A 20,623-nucleotide genomic window follows, 5' to 3' on the forward strand; every position below is an offset into this window, starting at 1 on the left:
CCTACCTTTTATTGTGCCAATTGAGAGTCCAATTATAAATCACTTCCATTGCAAATCCAATTTCAAAGCCCAATATTATATAATAATCCTTTCAAAGGCCTCATTTCTTCCAAATATGCAATTTAGTCCTTCAATTTCTATTTAATTATGCAGCCCCTGTCCTTTTCAATTTTTAAATATGGAAGTTGAGCTCTAAAATTGCCAGTTTCATTTAATTACATCATTCTTCCTTTCCAATTGCTTCAAACGAGCTCATCACTAAAAACAAAAGAAAATTAGCTTAAGTTAATTAGAAATTAATAATTTGACGACATAAAAGTTAAGTAATATAGTAATAATAAGTGCACAAAATGCACTTATCAGTAATTTTCTCTATCTGTAATTACTCCCAAATTTGACACTAATTTCTATCAAATACAAATTTGACTTGACCAAGACGGAAATATAATAGGGAAGGCACCACACTAGTGTCAAACTTATATTTGGCAACAAGGAAGAATCAATTCACCTTGTGAACTTGGATAATTGAGTCTTTCACTTTTACAAGACCTATTTATTTTTGAAGGGATAGACATTTTATATTTGTTCAATTTTTTTATCAACTTTAGAAACGAGAGGATATTTTACGGAAAAATTATCATCTAATTTTCGTTTCCCTTTTTCCATAATTAAAATCCGTCAAATATTGGGTATAGGTTTTAGAATTCGTACTCTGGAAATTTGATGAAATTTGACACTATATTCTACCTATAGAGTGGAATCCCAAATAAGAACAAAAGTAAGGGAACCTAAGCCTTGATTCAAGAGAAATTTTCATTGTTAGCACAATTTTCAACAAAATGTAATTTGCATGCCGCAAATAAAATAATATTTGAATAAAATCAATGTACTAGGAGGTTTCGGTTATGTTGAACACCAAGGTTAGGTCCGCTTCCCTTAACCTAATTAATCAGCCCCAAAACATGCTTCTTAAGTTGCAAGAGTCAATGAAGCAAGTTGTTGGATAGAGTATTCTTATCATGATGCCATTATAAATAACATTTTAATATAAAGACATAAATTGGTTTATTTTTTAACCACTAAATATGGAATGGTTTATCACATTCATAAACAAGGAGTGCAATACAAGATTTTAAAAAATTATACTTTATTCGTTCTTCATTATCCTACTTTCTTTGACTTGTGGTCACATTCAAACGCACTACTTGAAAGAAATTTGGTAAATTTATTATTATCCTCTGTAGAAGCTCATAGTTTCGTCTCAATCTTAATGAATGTCTTCAAAATCATTACACGACATTTTTCACAATTTAAATTTCAAATTTACAATTGACAAAAGTTTATTTAGAAGTACGAAGGCAAATCACATTTGTTTTGATCTGTTTTTGTCATGTTCAACCAATCCAACGTGATCTCCCCCCCCCCCCCTACCCCCAGCAGCTAATCTTCGACAATCGGGGGGAGGGGGGGTTTGGGGAAGCTATTTGTGGACCGTGTATAGTGGACAAGCGTGGTGCTAATATTCTTTCAATCCATGATTTAACAAGTTCAACCTTTTTTTCTTGTTGTATTTTTAATTGTCTTGAAGATTAATTATGGGAACTCCATGACCAAGAAAAAGAATGCAAGAAATTGCAAATTCTGGGTTTGATTTATTTTTATTTATACACATTCATTTTCGCTTCTGAAGAAAATTTAAATTATGGGCAATTTTACATTTTATCTAACTTTGTTGTGGATTACAGTTTCATTCACCAGCACACTGAATTTCAAAATATGGAAACTTCTTGTTAGGTAGTAATTGGCAACAGTAATCTTTTGGAAGCAGATAATAAGTTATAAATGAAACTTATGTAAATAGTTAGTTTCTACTTCTGGCTCAAAGTTTCATGGGATTCTAAAGTCCAGTAGGTTTATGGTGGTGTTGCATTACAACTGTTGGCGGATTTGAGGTGAAAATAAAGTCCGGTGGTGGTTGATTGAAGTGGAGCATTGCAGGTAGTGCTCATGGTGGTGGTGAAATGGAAACATTGTTTTTTTATGTTGCCGATCGTGGAAGTGGATATGATGAAGTGATTGTAACCAATTATTAGATAAGTGTGACCAATAAATAATGTGACCTGAAAAATATGCGATTTGTGACTAAATTTATAATTATGACCTACAATTTGTGTCTTTGTAACAAATAAAAAAATTATGATATATTAATTTGTTAGACTATAAATAAGTTGTAACAAATTAATTTAGTAAGTTGTGATCAATAAATTATTTGCGACATATAAAAAGGTGTAATTTGATACTAAGTTTATAGTTATGATATACAAATTGTGTCTTTGTGACTGTAACCTTTTGTACTTTGTGACTAGTATGTAATTTGATTATTGGTCATTACGTACATGTAGATAAATATTTTAACCTTTTTAAAACTACGAATGATAGATGTTACTTTAATGTGGATGACATCTCTTTATTATGATTGCTATTTAATTTAGGTTAATTTTTTGTCAAATAAAATTTGTTATAGTATATTTGTAATAACAGATTATAGTTAGACAACATGTCACATTATTACATTATTGGTCACAATAGATCACAATTAACACACTTGGTCACAGAGAGACACAGTTAACATATTAATGGGTCAGAAACTTTTAAATATAAATAGGTTTTGTCACAAAACATTCACTGTTGATGTGGTTACACGTCATTGTTAACACAAACTTAATTACATACAATTACAATTAAGGCGGATCTGGTCGCAGTCAGTCACAATAAAAACATATTTGATCACAATGAATCATAGATAACATAGGCTTGGTCATAGCAATAACAACTTACATAGATCTATTCATAGATTATCACATTTATTGCAAAAAAAGGCCACACGTTATGAATTTATTTATTTTTTTTTGACTAATTATGTTCACAAAAGCACTTTTAGTAAATTTAATCAATACTCATTGAAGTTTAAAATTATTACTACTTGCTCATTTTTAATGGTTTATCCAATGCTCACTTATCCATCACCTATTAACTAACCGTTTCAAATTGTGGATAGAAAATCACATGTGACAAACGACAATCCTACGTGGTGTGTTGACGGTGTCAATCATGACCATGTCAACAAAAGCTCACCAACCAAGCATGCTACTTACTTCCTCTATTTACAAATAAATTTGTGTTTTCGTGATTGATAAATAAGATTGACCAATTAATTTGATAAACTGTAAAATGAGTCGTGATAAATTAATTTGATAATATGTAATCGAGAAATAAGTTGTAAACTATAAAATAAGGCTTTGGTTAATATAAGTTGTAGTCAAACAACAATAGGTCACAATGAACTCATTACAGGTCATAAACATTCATAGTGAAAATAGACCTAATCATAGACAATCACAAATAACAAAAACTTGGCCACAGAAAGTCATGGCTAACACATAAAAGGTCATAAGTATTCACAATTAACAAAAAATAGGAACTCATCAAACAATGTTTCAGTACATGTCAAAAGCAAATAATAACAAATCAGGGCTGATTAATTTCACAAATAATAAAATGTTATCCCGCCAATTGATTCGACGCAATATTCAAAAGAACCAATAAAGTAAATAAAGTGGCACGCCATTAGAGTAAAATTCATAAACATAATCCAAATTAACCCCAAATCATCAATATCAGAGGTTTTTGTTCTAGAATCACCATTTCAAAGGAAAAAGGTGATACACAAGGTAGAAGTGCACACTAAAATTTGCGGGTGCCACGCCACTATCTATTTTGGGAGCTCTACTGGTTGTTGTTGCCGCTACTGTTCGTCTTCATTTTCTTGAATTTCTCAAAGCTAACGTAACGATCTCTATCAAAATCAACAGATTTAATCATCCCAACGCTGTCTTGTTCGGTGCACCACTCATCGAGGCTCATGAGGATCTTGTGAAACTCAACGGATGAGATCATTCCATTATGATCTTGGTTGTAGAGCTCGAATGCCTCCTTAAGCTCCTTCTCTTCGTCATAGGAGGGATAGGGGTCTGTGTCGGCCTTGAAGGAGGCAAAATCCTGGATATTAAAATGTTTTTGTAAGTATTATCTTCTAAATTTATGTGATATTTTATTATAATTTATCACCTGATTTTTGAAATATTTATGTAATTTTGTTAAATGTGAAATTGTATACTTAAATATTGTAGTTCTCTCTCTCTCTCTCTCTCTCTCTCTCTCTCTCTCTCTCTCTCTCTCTCTCTCTCTCTTTATATATATATATACACACACACACACACCACACCATGCAGCCCTTTTTGCTATGGAAAGAGAATCCAGCCCCCCTACCTTTTATTGTGCCAATTGAGAGTCCAATTATAAATCACTTCCATTGCAAATCCAATTTCAAAGCCCAATATTATATAATAATCCTTTCAAAGGCCTCATTTCTTCCAAATATGCAATTTAGTCCTTCAATTTCTATTTAATTATGCAGCCCCTGTCCTTTTCAATTTTTAAATATGGAAGTTGAGCTCTAAAATTGCCAGTTTCATTTAATTACATCATTCTTCCTTTCCAATTGCTTCAAACGAGCTCATCACTAAAAACAAAAGAAAATTAGCTTAAGTTAATTAGAAATTAATAATTTGACGACATAAAAGTTAAGTAATATAGTAATAATAAGTGCACAAAATGCACTTATCAGTAATTTTCTCTATCTGTAATTACTCCCAAATTTGACACTAATTTCTATCAAATACAAATTTGACTTGACCAAGACGGAAATATAATAGGGAAGGCACCACACTAGTGTCAAACTTATATTTGGCAACAAGGAAGAATCAATTCACCTTGTGAACTTGGATAATTGAGTCTTTCACTTTTACAAGACCTATTTATTTTTGAAGGGATAGACATTTTATATTTGTTCAATTTTTTTATCAACTTTAGAAACGAGAGGATATTTTACGGAAAAATTATCATCTAATTTTCGTTTCCCTTTTTCCATAATTAAAATCCGTCAAATATTGGGTATAGGTTTTAGAATTCGTACTCTGGAAATTTGATGAAATTTGACACTATATTCTACCTATAGAGTGGAATCCCAAATAAGAACAAAAGTAAGGGAACCTAAGCCTTGATTCAAGAGAAATTTTCATTGTTAGCACAATTTTCAACAAAATGTAATTTGCATGCCGCAAATAAAATAATATTTGAATAAAATCAATGTACTAGGAGGTTTCGGTTATGTTGAACACCAAGGTTAGGTCCGCTTCCCTTAACCTAATTAATCAGCCCCAAAACATGCTTCTTAAGTTGCAAGAGTCAATGAAGCAAGTTGTTGGATAGAGTATTCTTATCATGATGCCATTATAAATAACATTTTAATATAAAGACATAAATTGGTTTATTTTTTAACCACTAAATATGGAATGGTTTATCACATTCATAAACAAGGAGTGCAATACAAGATTTTAAAAAATTATACTTTATTCGTTCTTCATTATCCTACTTTCTTTGACTTGTGGTCACATTCAAACGCACTACTTGAAAGAAATTTGGTAAATTTATTATTATCCTCTGTAGAAGCTCATAGTTTCGTCTCAATCTTAATGAATGTCTTCAAAATCATTACACGACCCCCCCCAACACAAAAAGAAATCTACTTGCCATTTTGGAAGAGTTGTGCTAGATTTACAATGTTTTGTACAATTTAGTTGACAGCCACCCCTCCAATAGGGGGCCACCACTTGGCTCCTTTGTCAATTAGATTGTACAAAACATTGTACAAATAGAATTATTCATTTTGGAATCTCACTTGGCGAAGTATAAATGTATTGTGTTTGTTTGTTTGAGAGAGAGAGAGAGAGAGATGAAAGAAAACCATGAAGTTCATCCAAAATTATTGGCATGGAGCCAAAGCAAATGGAGAAATTAAAGGAAGACCGCAATAACAAAACCTTCGTCGGTGAACGCTGATTACAGGAAATGCCCAAAGATTCTAATCACTCCTCTTATGTTTAATACTGTTCCCAACCCTTTTTAACACTGAAAATCTCACTTGTTAGAGAGAGGGACATTTCAAAAATGGCTACGCTAAATCTCTTGTTTCTTAACTAATATCACGCCTTTCAACACTGTCCATGGTCCATTCTGAGGACCCTTACTTGTTTTTCACATGGAATATTGCTTATGGCAATCTCTCTCCCTTGGGAATACCTACACCAGTCATTCTCATTAATGGTCAATTTCCGGGGCCAGAAATCAACTGCAATTCAAATAACAACGTTGTTTTCAATGTGTTTAACCACCTTGATGAGCCATTTCTTTTCACCTGGAATGGGATTCAGCAGAGGAAGAATTCTTGGCAAGAAGGGACTCCAGGCACGACTTGTCTGATCCCACCCGGTGCAAAATTTACGTACAATTTCCAGGTGAAAGATCGGATTGGCAGCTACTTTTACTACCCCAACACCTCGATGCACCGTGGTGCAGGTGGCTATGGAATGCTCAAGATCCACATTCGGGAGAACTCTTGGTAGGCCAGAAGGTGATATCATCAATGGTAAGCAAGGGAAGGGATATGGAACAGATAAGCCCATGTTCACTATGATCCATGGAAAGACATACAGATATAGAGTCTGTAATGTGGGGATGAAAAACTCCATCAATGTCAGGATTCAAGGCCACCCATTGAAACTGGTAGAGATTGAGGGATCCCACACTGTTCAGAATGTGCATGAGATGTGCAATCAGGGCAGTGCTATTCATTCCTGGTGATTGCTAGTCAAGAATCGAAGGACTATTTGTGGTTTCTACACGGTTCACCAAACACGTCCTCAGCACAACTGCCACCATCCGATATGAAAGTGGCAAGGGCCCTGCCTCCTCAGTGTTGCCCGAGGCACCGATTGGGTGGGCTGGTCCCTCAATCAGTTCCGTTCCTTCCTTTGGAACCTGACAGCGAATACAGCCAGGCCTAATCCTCAAGGCTCTTATCACCTGGAGCGGATGTAGGGGGACTACACTGGGCTGTGGTCCCCCACAAGGCCCAAGAATTTTCATTTTAAGGCATTTTTCTTTTTTTTCTTTTTTCTTTTTTTTTTTTGTGTAAAAACAGTTTTTTATGTGTAATTTTTTTTTTTTTTTTTTTTTTTAAAAACAATTTTTTATTTGTAATTTTTTTTTTTTTTTTTTTTTTTAAAAACAATTTTTTATTTGTAATTTTTTTTTTTTTTTTTTTTTTTAAAAACAATTTTTTATTTGTAATTTTTTTTTTTTTTTTTTTTTTTAAAAACAATTTTTTATTTGTAATTTTTTTTTTTTTTTTTTTTTTTAAAAACAATTTTTTATTTGTAATTTTTTTTTTTTTTTTTTTTTTTGTGTAAAAACAGTTTTTTTTGTGTAATTTTTTTTTTTTTTTTTTTGCGAATTAACCCGGCTTGAAATTTTGTAATTCGATCTTGGATCAATCCTGGATCTGCCCCTGCCAGCTACCACTATGGCAAGATCAACATTACTCGCACAATCAAGTTGGTCAATTCAGTTGGCACCGCTAATTGGCAATCTCCGATATGCTGTCAATGGCATATCGCACAAAGATCTAGAAACTTCATTGAAGCTGGCTGAATTCTTTGGGGTTGCAGCGTTGCAGACGAAGTGTTCAAATATGACACTATAGGGGATGAACCACCTGCAAAAACAGTTGATACGATCACAGTTGCACCCATTGTGCTCAACGCCACTTTCCGCAATCATATTCGAGAATCATGAGAAGAGTATCCAATCATGGCATTTGGCTGGATATTCTTTCTTCGCTGTAGTGTAAGCAAATTTGATTACAGCATTCAATTTCTTTAGGTTAAACACATCACATATGCATTTCTAAGTAGAAATTAATGTCCACATTTGCTACTACAGAGCACTAACTCCTGAAAACATGAGACAATCTAAGGGCTCTTACATTAAAAGTCAAAATGAAAGTGCACTACTGCATTTCTTTTTCTTCCCATATTAGTTTCACATATTATCTACACTAGAGCCATGTTTATTATGCAAAACTAGACAAGACTAGACAATGCAATGACATGAGTTAAGCTCATTTTTCTTCATTAATAATTCTAGTGTCGTCCAATCCACCTTATCACATGCACGCGCATGCACATAAACACTAACACGATGCATGGATGCAACGGGATTGAACCGGGCAGATGGACACCAGATAAGAGGAAGAATCACAATCTTTTGGATGCAATAAGTAGGAACACAATCCATGTATATCCAAAGAGCTGGGTAGCCATTATGACTACACTAGACAATGCTGGAATGTGGAGCATAAGATGACTCTTGAGAGGCAGTATCTAGGGCAGTGGCTATACGTCAGCGTACTCACCCCAGAGCACTCTCTTTGTGATGAGTATGACCTTCCTAACAATACTCCATTGGGCGGAATTGTTAAAGGTTTCCCCATGCCAAAACCCTACACTACGTGATTCAGCTTTTGAAGTTGACCAAAGTACTTGCAGACTTAAAGTGAAAGCATTAACTGAGTGCATATTCATGCCTGTTGGAGAAAGAAAGAGAGAGATTTTAAAGCCACCTAACAAAAAAAAGAAAGAAAAAAAGAGAGAGAGAAAAAGATCAGCAGGAAGAAGAGAAAAAGAGAAGAGAAGAATGCCAATGAGATTTTGCACTGCCATGGTTTTTGGTTAACGGTAGATTTTGTGTTTTTAGTTTTTGAAGTATAATGTAATTTATTTTCAAGTCCATTGAATCAAATGGTTTCAACGTGTAAAATTTAGTACACTAAACAGGATCTGGCAATTTTTGCTTACAATTAATGTAACATGTGTGGTATACGTGTTCCTGAATTATTCTACTTGTAAGATTAGATTGACTTATGAATGCGTGGCTTTCATTTGTCCATTGATTTGAATTTTTGAAATTCAAAATTCAAATCAACAAACAGATGCATTCATTTGTCAAACTACCTGTACATGCGACTATATCATCTTAGCTTTGTACTAGTAAATGTAGTCGATCATAAGAATAATTTGTGACTTACAATATAAGGTACAACAAGTATATGCACGACAAATAATTAACTTCAGATGGATTGTGATAGAAAAAAACAATCGACTTTAACTCAGAACTGCAGTGAAAAACTGTGGGATGATAATAACATCTTTCCTACACTTTTAAAATTGTGGGATAAGTTATCTTGGAAATACTTGTTCAGCATATTTGTCAAGTGAATAGACTTACTTGAATCCTAATATATTATTTGACTTGTGGTTGTGTTACTTCCCAGTGAACAAGCTATCATGGCCATAATACCTCTACTCCATTGAGTGAACTTACCTTGTTCAATATGTTTCCTAAATGAACAAACATACACGCCCTCAGCACCTCTCTGTTAAACTAAGAGTCACTTTCTTTAGCTTATATTCCAAATGAATAAGCTTACTCCTCTCCAAGACCATAAATGTTCCAACTATCACAGTAGTTCATTAAAAACTTATAAATATTTTTATACCTGGAACATTTCCCTTTCAAGCTGAAGTTCAGATAAGTGAATTCTCTGTATTTATTAGGGGCTATTGAACAAAGTAACTTTCTATAACCAAATAATTGTAATTTGCTCGATCTTGATAAGATAAGTATAATCAATGTGTAGAGAATTGGACAGGGGAATGAAGCAAAGGACTGGGCAAGTGATGCAATGGATTTTTCTCTTCTCTTTAGGATATAATTTCAGGAATTATGGTACATCTGTATGCACATATTAAAGAATGTGAGAACTCAATAGATATCATCACGACTACCTTTTCTTCTTAATAACATAATATTGCGGGATAAGCATATGGAAAGACCATATCAGTTAACTAGGAACAGGCAGAGGAAAATTCGTCTTTCTGACCTAAAACTGTTTTCACCTCTGGAATATTCAACGACGAACCTTCTTGGACTTTTGACTCCGAAGTTGGAATGGTAGGAGGTCTTCTCCTTCTAGTAACTGTCATATTCAAACCCTTGGTTGTGTGAATTGTTGCTCCTGTAGTCATTTCAACCTGTAGAGCAGTTGTTATACATTAGAAAACTGTAGGTAAATGAATTCAGAACCCAGGATCTGAAGAGTTAAATTAGAAGTTTGGAGCCTGAAATTTTCAACCACCCTTTTAATCATTGTGAAAACAAGAATGACATAGGAAAAAATAAACCCCACCTACAAGTGAGAGTGCTTGTTGAAGACAAGATTTAAACGATGCACATGGCCATAGTGACCACATAGCATCTTGTTGTCCCAAAGGATAATTGTAAGTATGATTGAAAAGTGTGTTTCACGCTCTTAATTGTTCATATAAACTTAATTTATATTTACAAATTAAACGAATTTCTACTTAATTTAGTGTAAAAGTTATCATTGTATGTAAAACATGAACTTGAAAGTACTTCAAGCAACATAATGAAAGTTGCAGGGGTGAACGCAGTTTGAAAACTGCGGCCCACCCACGGTAAATGCTGTTTGACACCGTTAGAGTGCAATTTGATTACTGTGGTCTGACTGCATTATCAAGAATTTTGTCACAACCCAACCGGGATTTTATATTTATTATATAAATTTAATTATGGGTAAATTGGTCCTTGTGAAGGATGATTTTCAAGGCAGTTCAGGCACTATATAAAGACTTATTGTAGGTCAAATTAAAAGGGAGATACAATAGAGATCAAAGGAGAACGTGCAAGAGAATAGAGAATAAAAAAGGCTAGGGTTTCAAGACTTTTACGAGAAGGTGGCAGATTCTTGGTACAAAATTTGCATATTTTTCTCGTATTTCTTTTAAACCCAGTAAGGTAACTAAACCATTAGTTGGGAGGAACCATGTAACCTAAATTTGAATCTTTAATTTCAATTCTCAAGATTTGCATAGTTAATTAGTTTATGCATTGATTTTACTTCTTTTCTTCGTGATTAAATTATTGGACAATAATTCTTGATTTGTGGGTTGTAACAAGTTGAGAGGTGAGTAAAATATTTAGACCATATGGTAGAATCCAACAATTGAGTAAAATGTATAGATATACTTTTATTATTGTTGCGGCATTGAGTTGAATTCCTATATTAGTTGAGGTTTATTCGGATTCACATAAAGATATAGAAAATCGATTCAACTAGGTAGGAATATTTTGAACTCGAGAGAGGTAGATGAATTTTATTAGTGAATTTGAACAAGTATAACTTTAGAAACTGAACTTGAAAGGCGAGATTTAAGGTAATAACTACGTAAAATTGTGAATTGCATGCTTTAACCATCTGATTTGATCGTTTAATTGCGTTTATTTTCCTTAGTTAATATTAGTTCAATCAACACGTTTCTTCATATATCGTTTTCATCAAATAAGAGGTATGGTTATTTAAATCGATATTCAAATAAATTAATCTCCATGTGATGATAATCCAGACTCTTTAGGTCTTCTTAATTACCAGTTTAATTGATATCGTACACTTATGATTACAACATAACAATGATTATTAATAAGGAATGACTTGAATATGGTGTCATCCATAGGATTATAAAAAATGACAAAATTTAGAAGTGCTATATGGATTCTATTTGATCAAGAGATGCCTATAAGTTCAAATGAAGTCTACAGAATGGACCATCTACACATTATAGTACTGAGTGTCGGGTTTGGTCTTTTGAAAGATAAAATGTTTATAACATGATGAAAGTGTAAATCAGTATGCGTGCATGAGTTTATTACAATAGATGAAATAAGATATAGAAATATATTCCAACAAGTAGAGGTGTCACACCAATTTTGAGGATGAATTAAAAAGAATGTTGACTTAGATTGATAGAGGAAATCTCAAGGGCGTAGATTTAAAGAAGCTCTCACTTAGAAGAGCAATGTGATCCAGTAAAATGGGTTCAAAGGAGAGGTAAATCCAGTAAAATGAAATTGTCTTAATGTGGTCGCAAAGATTTGATTTCATTGGATGCTTTGGAAAATATAAAAATAGATTGATTGAATTCGTGAAAAATAACTCATGTACTCGACCTCAAATTAATCGAGAAGAAAGCTTAGTTTATTGCTGTTGAATCTGAGTAGTAGAGTGTTTTATATTGTTAACTAATTAGTCATGAAAATAACATTAACCAGTTGCTTACAGGAGGTGCTCCAAGGGCCATTTGGAAGTCAAATCTACGAACAAGCATTGCCACTGCTCCGATTGTCTGAAAATTAGAAAAGAACAGATTGGCATTTCATATAACAATTAGATAGCTATTTTCATCCAACCAAACACATTTTGGACAAAATCAGAAACTTCTGTCAATAGTTTGCAGATCAGTAGAGTATATCAGTACTTGGTCAAAGAATTATAAAAATTCCATCTAAAATATTTACCTCGAATGTAGCAAACATGTCTCCAATACATTTCCTTGGTCCTCCACCAAAAGGAAGGTAACTGTAACAGCAAGATTAATGTAGAGTACTTTGTGAACTTATACAGCATATATGATTTCAATGGGGCGAAAATGATTGCCACAACACAGCTATCAGAAGGAAAATAACATTAAGTAGATGGAAGTTGAGACATTGTATTTTGGCAAGTTGCGAATCTGTTCCTGGAGTGTTTCAGACACTGTAACTGCAAGCTTATTATATTAATGGGGTGCTTTACACGTTAGAGCAAATGGAATAGGGGAATCAACTATCATGAGACAAATTTAAGGCTGTTTATTAGAAACTTGAATGCATACATCCATGTGTGCAACAGAAACTACCAATGAATATTTGATTCCAGATCAAAGTTATACAACAAGAACTAAAGCTGGAAGTGACTCTCAGCAGTAGTCACGAAAGAGGATTTGATTATTCTAGAACTAATGTTAGAACACCAGAGAGATTGCTATAGGTTTTGGTTTATTGTCTGTAGTTGGTGCATCTCATTCACTGTAATTAACCCAAACAACGAAACCTGCATTTTCATCTTCTTATCCCAAGCTCACGAACCAAAAAATATAAAGAAGGAGAAGAAAACAATTTTCTGATGAATTCCCTAATAATAATTTTGCAATTGTACGTACGTACCATTTCTCATGGGATATAATAGTAATATTGAGGTTAAATCTTCCAGTAAATTCTGTATCAATATTTTTTTGACTATAATCTCAAAGGACATATATAAATTATCGATATTAGATGTTTGAACAAGGCTACTTGTACACCCAAATGTGAACACCTTTGTTGACACCTCTTATGTGTAAAAAATTTAGCCATTATTGAAAAAGGTGTTGTTAAGATCAATGTACCAAAATCTGCCAACTAAGGTGTAAACCATTGTATACTTGTAGCATATCCCTAGATGTTATAGTTATAACTGTCACTATTTATGTCTAGTACTAAATGTCCAGAAAACGAATGGGTAATACAATTGAATTACAAGAAATATTAAATCTTCCCTCTTGACTACTGTCTTAGGTAGGTGGGGTAATTTATGTAATTGGTTGTATATTAGCTTATGCCTTAAAGATATCATGTAATCATTTCAAGTACAGAATTGAAGTTAGCGTCCATTTTTCCGGAAGTGAGGAGGGGCAATATTGAATTTGATTCCACTCTAGTAACTGGCAATTTAGAATATAAGACCTGAAATTTTGGTTTGTCTCATTTGGATTAGGTCCATGAAGAGGCCATCTTTCAGGATTGAATTTTTCAGGGTCATCCCAATGTTTAGGACTTCGATGCAGATTCCACACAGAGATAAAAATATCTTCACCCCTGCCACACCAAAACAATAATTGTGAAGAGGTTTATTTATCTTATTAAGCTTGAAAACATTACAGAGAAGCAAGAAAATAAGACAGCTATATCCAGCTACAACTTATCACTTGTCCATTGGATGGTTCAATTCCTCTGTAATCAGTTGCAGATGAATGTCACTTCCAAACAAGCTAATTATTAATCTTCTCAATTTAAATTCAATAGAAAAACACAGCTAAGAGCCATCTCTAGAGTAAGAAGTATAAGCTAACGATATATTCCCTATAAGGCACCATTTACGCCCTCTAATTTCTGAGTAGGTCCAGTTTGAAGAGTCATCTGTGTTATAATCTTGATGAATTGTGTCTTCGTGAACAACTTATGAAAAGTGAATATTAGAGTGAATAAGAAACTTTTCCTGTCCAAGAACAAGTACAGTCCTGAATTCAAATATCCTAATAATCATCAGACTGCTTAAACATTAACAGATCATAGAATAAATGCAAGATAATACTGAATTTATCTGTCTAAGCAGGGATTTGAAAATGACTTTCTGATCAGCCGAACCTTTTGGAAAGCTTAAACATTACTGATACGCTTTAAGAAGAACCCTCGCCATCTTTTAATTATATTTCCTCCAGTATTTCCATAGATTTAGGAAATCTGAGCAGAGGATCCTTACCTTTATTAATCTATTTCAGATGTCAGTCTGTTAGGCAGCTCTTAAGGTTTTTGTATTTGGGGCAAGGTAAATCCCTATTGTTTCCTGAACACAACGTTAAAGAAATCCAATAATTATTCCTTCTCTGTTTCCCACCTGACACAGCTCAACACTTGGTCTACTTTTATTAAGTATTCATCAGCGTCTTGCGAATCATATTTACTGGTCATTGTAAAAAATTTCATCCATATCAGGCTAGTAGAGAAACAGAAGAAAAATTTGCTGCCTGACTTGAATCTTCACATGGCTGCTAAAGCATTTTAAGCTTCATATGGCCCTGAGGAAACCAAAAGCCACTCACCATGTTTCTGGAAGGCCTGGCATCCTTTAATCTATTTTATGAAATTGGACAAGATGGTTGGCCAGTAATTACTGGAAATCTCAGGGTAAAGCACTGTTCTGAAGATTGATACTCAAACTCTAAGACGAAATCTTTTAAAACAATATAGTGGAATCACATGTTTTCATTCTTTAACAGATGTAATATGGAGAACTTCACACAAGAACATCATTCTTACACTGAAAATATGTATTTTATTTGTGCTCTGTTTAAACACAATTTGTCTTGCATCCAGTTGCAAGATTGAACTAGCCATGCATAAACAAGAAGAAAAATTTTAACCATTGTCTGACAGGTCATTATTCTACTACAGCGAGGTCATATCCATACTGAATTGGCAAACCCCAATATATATTTACGTTTTAAGTTTTATATGATAAACAAAGAGAAGAGATAATAAAAAAAATACTATTCATCAGTATTTCTACATGTTTTAAGCATGGGCACAATTTTATCATACATCAAACATGTTCGACAGATATATGCATGCATAAGTTAGATGTCATGAATGTTTTTGTTTATTTTGACTTAAACCTTTTAATAGGGTACTCTCCAAGTAAGTCATCCTCCATAGAACGGCGAATTAAAACAGGTGGCTGTGGATACTGTCTCAAAGACTGTAAAGTGGGAAAACAATAAGTTAATCATAAAGATGTTAGACATGCGGAGTTTACAGGAAAAATTCTATTTAGATTACAGAGCTACTTTCTCACTTCATTAATTACTCGACTTGTATATTTGAGATTCTTCATGTCTTCGATGGTTGGAAACCGATCGCCTAGAACTGAATCAACCTAAAACGGTAGTTTAAGAACAAGGTAGTAATTACCTTTATCACATCCAGATAAAGAATAATGTATCAGCATTATGGAAAAGAAAATAGTTTCAACCCACCTCATTTTGAAGCTTTGACATGACACTAGGTTCCTGCAAGTTGATAGAACAAAACAGAAAGCAATATGCTTAGTCCCAAACTCTGAAAATGTAAATATATAAATGCACATGCAAAAAGCATCACATACATGCACATACATTAATGAATATGCAAGTAGACAGAGACAATGGGTAGATTAAAGGATGGATAGATAAATAAACATATGTCCACATAGAAAGATTGAGCCAGCCCTGGCCCCTGAATGAAAATCCTTTTTATGGACTATTGCCAACATAAATCATAAAAAGATAGGTCTAGTAATTAACAATACATAGTTAATAATATTATTACAGATTTTCTATGGGTTCATTTCGAGGGAAATTTCATCAATTACATGTAGAAGTATGTAAAAGCTTAGGCCCAAATTTTTCAAAAAATACCTTCACAAGAAGATAAAAGGTCCATGTCAGCACTGCAGCAGATGTTTCATGTCCAGCTATAAGCATTGTCATCAGATCATCACGGAGTTGTTTGCTTGAGACCTACAAATTTCTGCATGAGCACCTTTCCAGCAAATTCATTTCACAATAACTGATATCCAAAAGATATAATTGATACCATACATCGTCCCCAGATGCTAACAGGAAATGGAGAATACTAGGATCTTGTTCATTCATGTATTCCTCGTGAAAATTCAACTCTTCCTCATCTACCATTCTCTGCATAGTAATAAGAAGAATAGAAATAAGCAAATTTAACAGACCTGACAAAGCAAGGAGCATATTGTATACATACTGGAAAAAGAAAAAGTATACTCCCCCCTTTCCCCCAGCAAAAAATGAAAATAAAAATGGGGGGACTATACCAAATCACTGTTGGTGAATGTCAGTTTTTAAATAGAATTACAGTTTACTCACTGAAGCTTACCTAAGGTCTAGATTACATTCTAGATACTTCATTTTCAAGTAGTTGAATAATCATCCAGGAGGTTTGTTGTCACTTACTGTATGATATGATCACATGTCATTGCAGCCTTTTCTTCCTAATTCCTCATCACAATATCAACGAAAAACAATGCTCGCAAGTTAAATGTACAGCCCACAAAATATAAAATTATTACCTTGCAGATTGCAATAAGATCATCTAGTGTATCGTTAATCAGCTTCAGGGCCGCATTCACCTTTTTTAGCTTTGGTGAAATGTCTTTCCATATAGGAATCTCCCAAAATGGGATTGGAGCAACACTTCGGTCTTCTGCTTCTCGTAACACAGTATACACAGCCTGATCTAGCCAAAAATCATAGAAAAATGCAATTTTCCAAACATTAGAGTTTCTTGAAGAATCATTATATAAGAATAGTACTCAAGCAGTCATTAGTTTAAAAACTGGAAAAAATATATAGCCAAAGGCGGTACCTCTACTATTCCAGTATCAACTTCTAAAGAATCAAAATCATAATTGAATACTGCTTTCCCAATTATATCCAATGTCAAGCGTGAGAAAAGGGACTCCATCTCCACGTCCTCTCCATCTGATGCAGCATTGTCAAGCTTTTTACACAGCCTATCTGTTGCTTCTCCGAAAAGGCTAATCATTGCCGACACAAACTACGATATGCAATTTGTAGAGATGTCAGTAACAGAAGATGAAGGATGTTGATTGGCAGGTCAAGCATTTTAAGTTTAAATTTCTCTCTCATAGATAAATATTGTAGTCCATGTAAGAAAACTGGCAATTAAATCAGAAACATGAATGAAGTCGTGCAATGGTCAAAATACCACCTTTTGATGCAACGCTGGGACTACAGCCCGTCGCCTACGCCGCCATATTTCTCCATCAGCAGGGATAAGCCCCTTCCCCATTACAAAATCCAAAATTTCAGCTAAAATTCCCTGTCACAGTGGAAAAAAATTAACTCGACTATTACAATTGTGCAGATGAAATCAACTGACATTGTTCTTGATCATGAAACCTAATCGATAATAGGAAGAAAGGAGGAAAAATATTCTTGCCACATTTGGTTTACCTTTGAATAAGCTTTTGGATTGTCCTTCAATATATGTTTTGCAATTGAAGGATCTGAAACTATTAAAAAGGACTGCAGGATAGCCACAAGAGCGATTAGTCAAATGTCAACAACATAAAGAAAGATGAAATGAAGTAAAAAGAAAACGAACCTTAGGACCAAATGTTAATCTAAATATTCCACCATAAGTTAGGTAAAGCTCATACAGGGCTAGGAAGAAAGCTTCATTCTGAAGGGCACTAATTGATCCTTTTGCCTCTGGAATTCTTGGATAATCCTCGAGGCTGCCCGTCCATTTAAGCAATGATTCAAAAACCACTTCAGGAATGCCCAATTTTAGCAGGTTATTTCTCAGTTGCGATGGAAAGCTATCAGCCACAACAAAGATGCCAGTAACCACGAAGAAAATGATTCAGCATATCAAAATATTTTAACATTCATTATTAAATTGACAAATTATTTATCCATATCATATCATAAATATCGGCTACATAGAGGAAAATTGTAGTGATCTTTTCACTATCAGTAACAAATACAGTCATCCATAAATCTCATCAATGCCGATATATAAATTTTCTTATAACTACAACTTAAAAACCACAAGGACATTTTCCTTGACGTGTTATAAAAGTATTTTTGAGTACAATTACATGGTCTAAATTACAAATAGATAGAAATGAGTGATGGATAAGTTGGTACAACTTGTGGAATTTTCGAAATATTTGGATAAAGTGTGACTTGAGTGTTTATAAGCAGTTTACAAACATGATCCAAACATAGGCTGAGAGGCAGAGTAAATTGACCTTATGTCAATGAAATATTATAGATTAATTAACTAAATACACAAAAATAATATTACATAACGACTCAAATTAATAAACAACATTCGCAGAGAGGTGATAATTCAGTTATTATATGTATCAACTAATGGAGAACCAATAATTGACTAAAAGCATGTCTGGGTAGTGTTTTCAGAAGATCGAAATTATAAATAGATAAAAATAAGTACTAGATAAGTGCGTACTACTTGATGATTTCTTTAAATGTTTGGATAAAAAGTAAGTTGAGTGTTTATAAACATGAGCCTAACATAGACTAAGAGGGAACTATATATACAAGTATAATGGAAAACTATAATAACCTGATACCTAGTAGTATTTGGTGCCAGTCCTGGTCTTCCTAACATGGACCAAACAACAAAATGTGCTTCTTACACAATATCTTCAGAACAAAAAATTCCCTATGTACCTCAATGGAACTCTAGTACTCACATTTGGTAAAAATCTCAATCACTCAATCACTCAGCTTCCTTTTATTCTTTCAACGTACAATCAATAGTAGCATAAACAGTTGTACGTTCCTCGCTAATTATATGAAACCCCAAAATACCTATTGAAGTCAAATACACTGTATAATTTGCAAACTATTTCTTCTTCTATTTTCACGGAGTACAACCAATAAACCACAAGGTACAATACTACAACACAGAACTCTATGCTTTTCAATATTGTCCCTTCCTCTGTTCCTCTCTATACCAGTTATCCATGTATTAGCTCATTCAAACAGAATTGCGACAAAGCTACATACGACAAGGTGTCATTTCGAACGTTGATATGCAGAATGTACCTCGATTTTTTGACAGTGAATTTACCGGAGGCAATGCCGGCCGACAGTTCAGCCCGGCGTTTCTCTTCCGAAAGCTTCTCCACACTCTGTACGCCGTCGTCCAGAGACCCACCACCTGGCCCTCTCCCATTGCTCGAACTCGAGCAAATTACCACACAACGCCCTGCACATACACAAACCAAACAACAAATAAAGCAACATATCCATAATATGTACACTTTTTGCATCTATATAAGTTATACCATTTGGTTTTGAAAGAATTATGGGCTTAAATTGTTTCCTTCGGAACGTAATTTGGAGGGTTTGGTCTGGAAAATGAAGGCAATGAAGATTGGCAGCCATTGATTTCTCTTTAGAGAGAGAGAGAGAGTTGATGATAATGTGGAAAGTGCAAGTGCTAACAAAATGCAACTAGATAGAGAGAATTCCTAGTGCCATAACGAACAAGAGGAGGAATCTTTCGCGGGCAAGAATTTTATCTTATAAAATTCATAAAGATACTCTCATCTGATGCCATTTGTATTTTATTTATTTTTTTTTTTTTTTCAAAAAGTCAAAATTTATTTATCTTTCGTCCTTTTCGAAAGTAGAGTAAATGGCCGGCACTAAGATGATTCCTTTGAAAATTATATTCGAGAAAATTCCTTCACCAATTACATGTCAAAAGAAAATTTATATCCATCATTTGGGGCACTTCTAAAATTGATTCGGTTGAACTCCTTATTTTTCACTCTAACTTTTCAATTATATCATATTTTCCTTTTGGATGGCTAAAGATAAAAATATCCTTAAATATATTATACAATAACAAAATATTATTTTGTTTAAAAGACAATATTATCATTTTAATCAACAAATGATAATCAAATACTTCCCATTTAAAATTTTAAGATCAGCTAACTTTTATTATTTGTTTATTCCAAACTCTCCCATCATCTTCCATCTTCTTTAACGTCAAAATCTCATAAATTTATCGAACGGTGAAAAAGGAAATATTTTTTTACATCAATCACTTTGAATCGACAAGCATGTTTAATTTCGTTTTCGTTAAATTAACATACGTTTTTTAATTGATAAAATCTTATATCAACATAGATTAACATGTAGATAAATTTTTTAACAGGTATAGAATTTTTTTTAAGCATGAATAAAAAAATCGTCTGCATAATGAATTCTTTCAGACCGAGGCACAATACACCCAATTGTTATACACAGTTGGACAACATTACTACCGATTGTTACAACCCGCGGTATCAGACGGTTTAACAGCCAAGCCAATCGAT

At 33.6% G+C, this 20,623-nt stretch overlaps 2 protein-coding genes and 1 pseudogene across 2 annotated transcripts; 1 reads left to right on the forward strand and 2 right to left on the reverse strand.

Annotated features, from left to right (window-relative positions):
• Window positions 1-3,786: 3,786 nt before the first annotated feature.
• LOC111390347 (calcium-binding allergen Ole e 8-like) lies at window positions 3,787-5,655 on the reverse strand. The gene is made up of 4 exons (XM_023015373.1): window positions 5,649-5,655; window positions 5,495-5,562; window positions 5,215-5,265; window positions 3,787-4,059 (listed from the first exon to the last, which is right to left on the reverse strand). The coding sequence occupies exons 1-4, from the start codon at window positions 5,653-5,655 to the stop codon at window positions 3,787-3,789; spliced, it is 399 nt and encodes a 132-aa protein (XP_022871141.1).
• Window positions 5,656-5,892: 237 nt separating this feature from the next.
• On the forward strand, window positions 5,893-8,565 carry LOC111390348 (annotated as a pseudogene).
• A 1,110-nt stretch (window positions 8,566-9,675) lies between these two features.
• Window positions 9,676-19,830, reverse strand: LOC111390351 (protein LUTEIN DEFICIENT 5, chloroplastic-like). Its single transcript, XM_023015377.1, has 16 exons — window positions 19,583-19,830; window positions 19,341-19,503; window positions 17,866-18,082; window positions 17,715-17,786; window positions 17,470-17,580; window positions 17,104-17,295; window positions 16,808-16,969; window positions 16,311-16,406; window positions 16,128-16,229; window positions 15,708-15,740; window positions 15,527-15,607; window positions 15,348-15,430; window positions 13,639-13,770; window positions 12,394-12,454; window positions 12,156-12,221; window positions 9,676-10,052 (listed from the first exon to the last, which is right to left on the reverse strand). The coding sequence occupies exons 1-16, from the start codon at window positions 19,680-19,682 to the stop codon at window positions 9,867-9,869; spliced, it is 1,857 nt and encodes a 618-aa protein (XP_022871145.1). The 5' UTR covers window positions 19,683-19,830; the 3' UTR covers window positions 9,676-9,866.
• Window positions 19,831-20,623: the final 793 nt, after the last annotated feature.

The sequence above is a fragment of the Olea europaea genome, unplaced genomic scaffold (genome assembly GCF_002742605.1).
Source record: "Olea europaea var. sylvestris unplaced genomic scaffold, O_europaea_v1 scaffold673, whole genome shotgun sequence".
In the NCBI taxonomy this organism is placed as follows: domain Eukaryota; kingdom Viridiplantae; phylum Streptophyta; class Magnoliopsida; order Lamiales; family Oleaceae; genus Olea; species Olea europaea.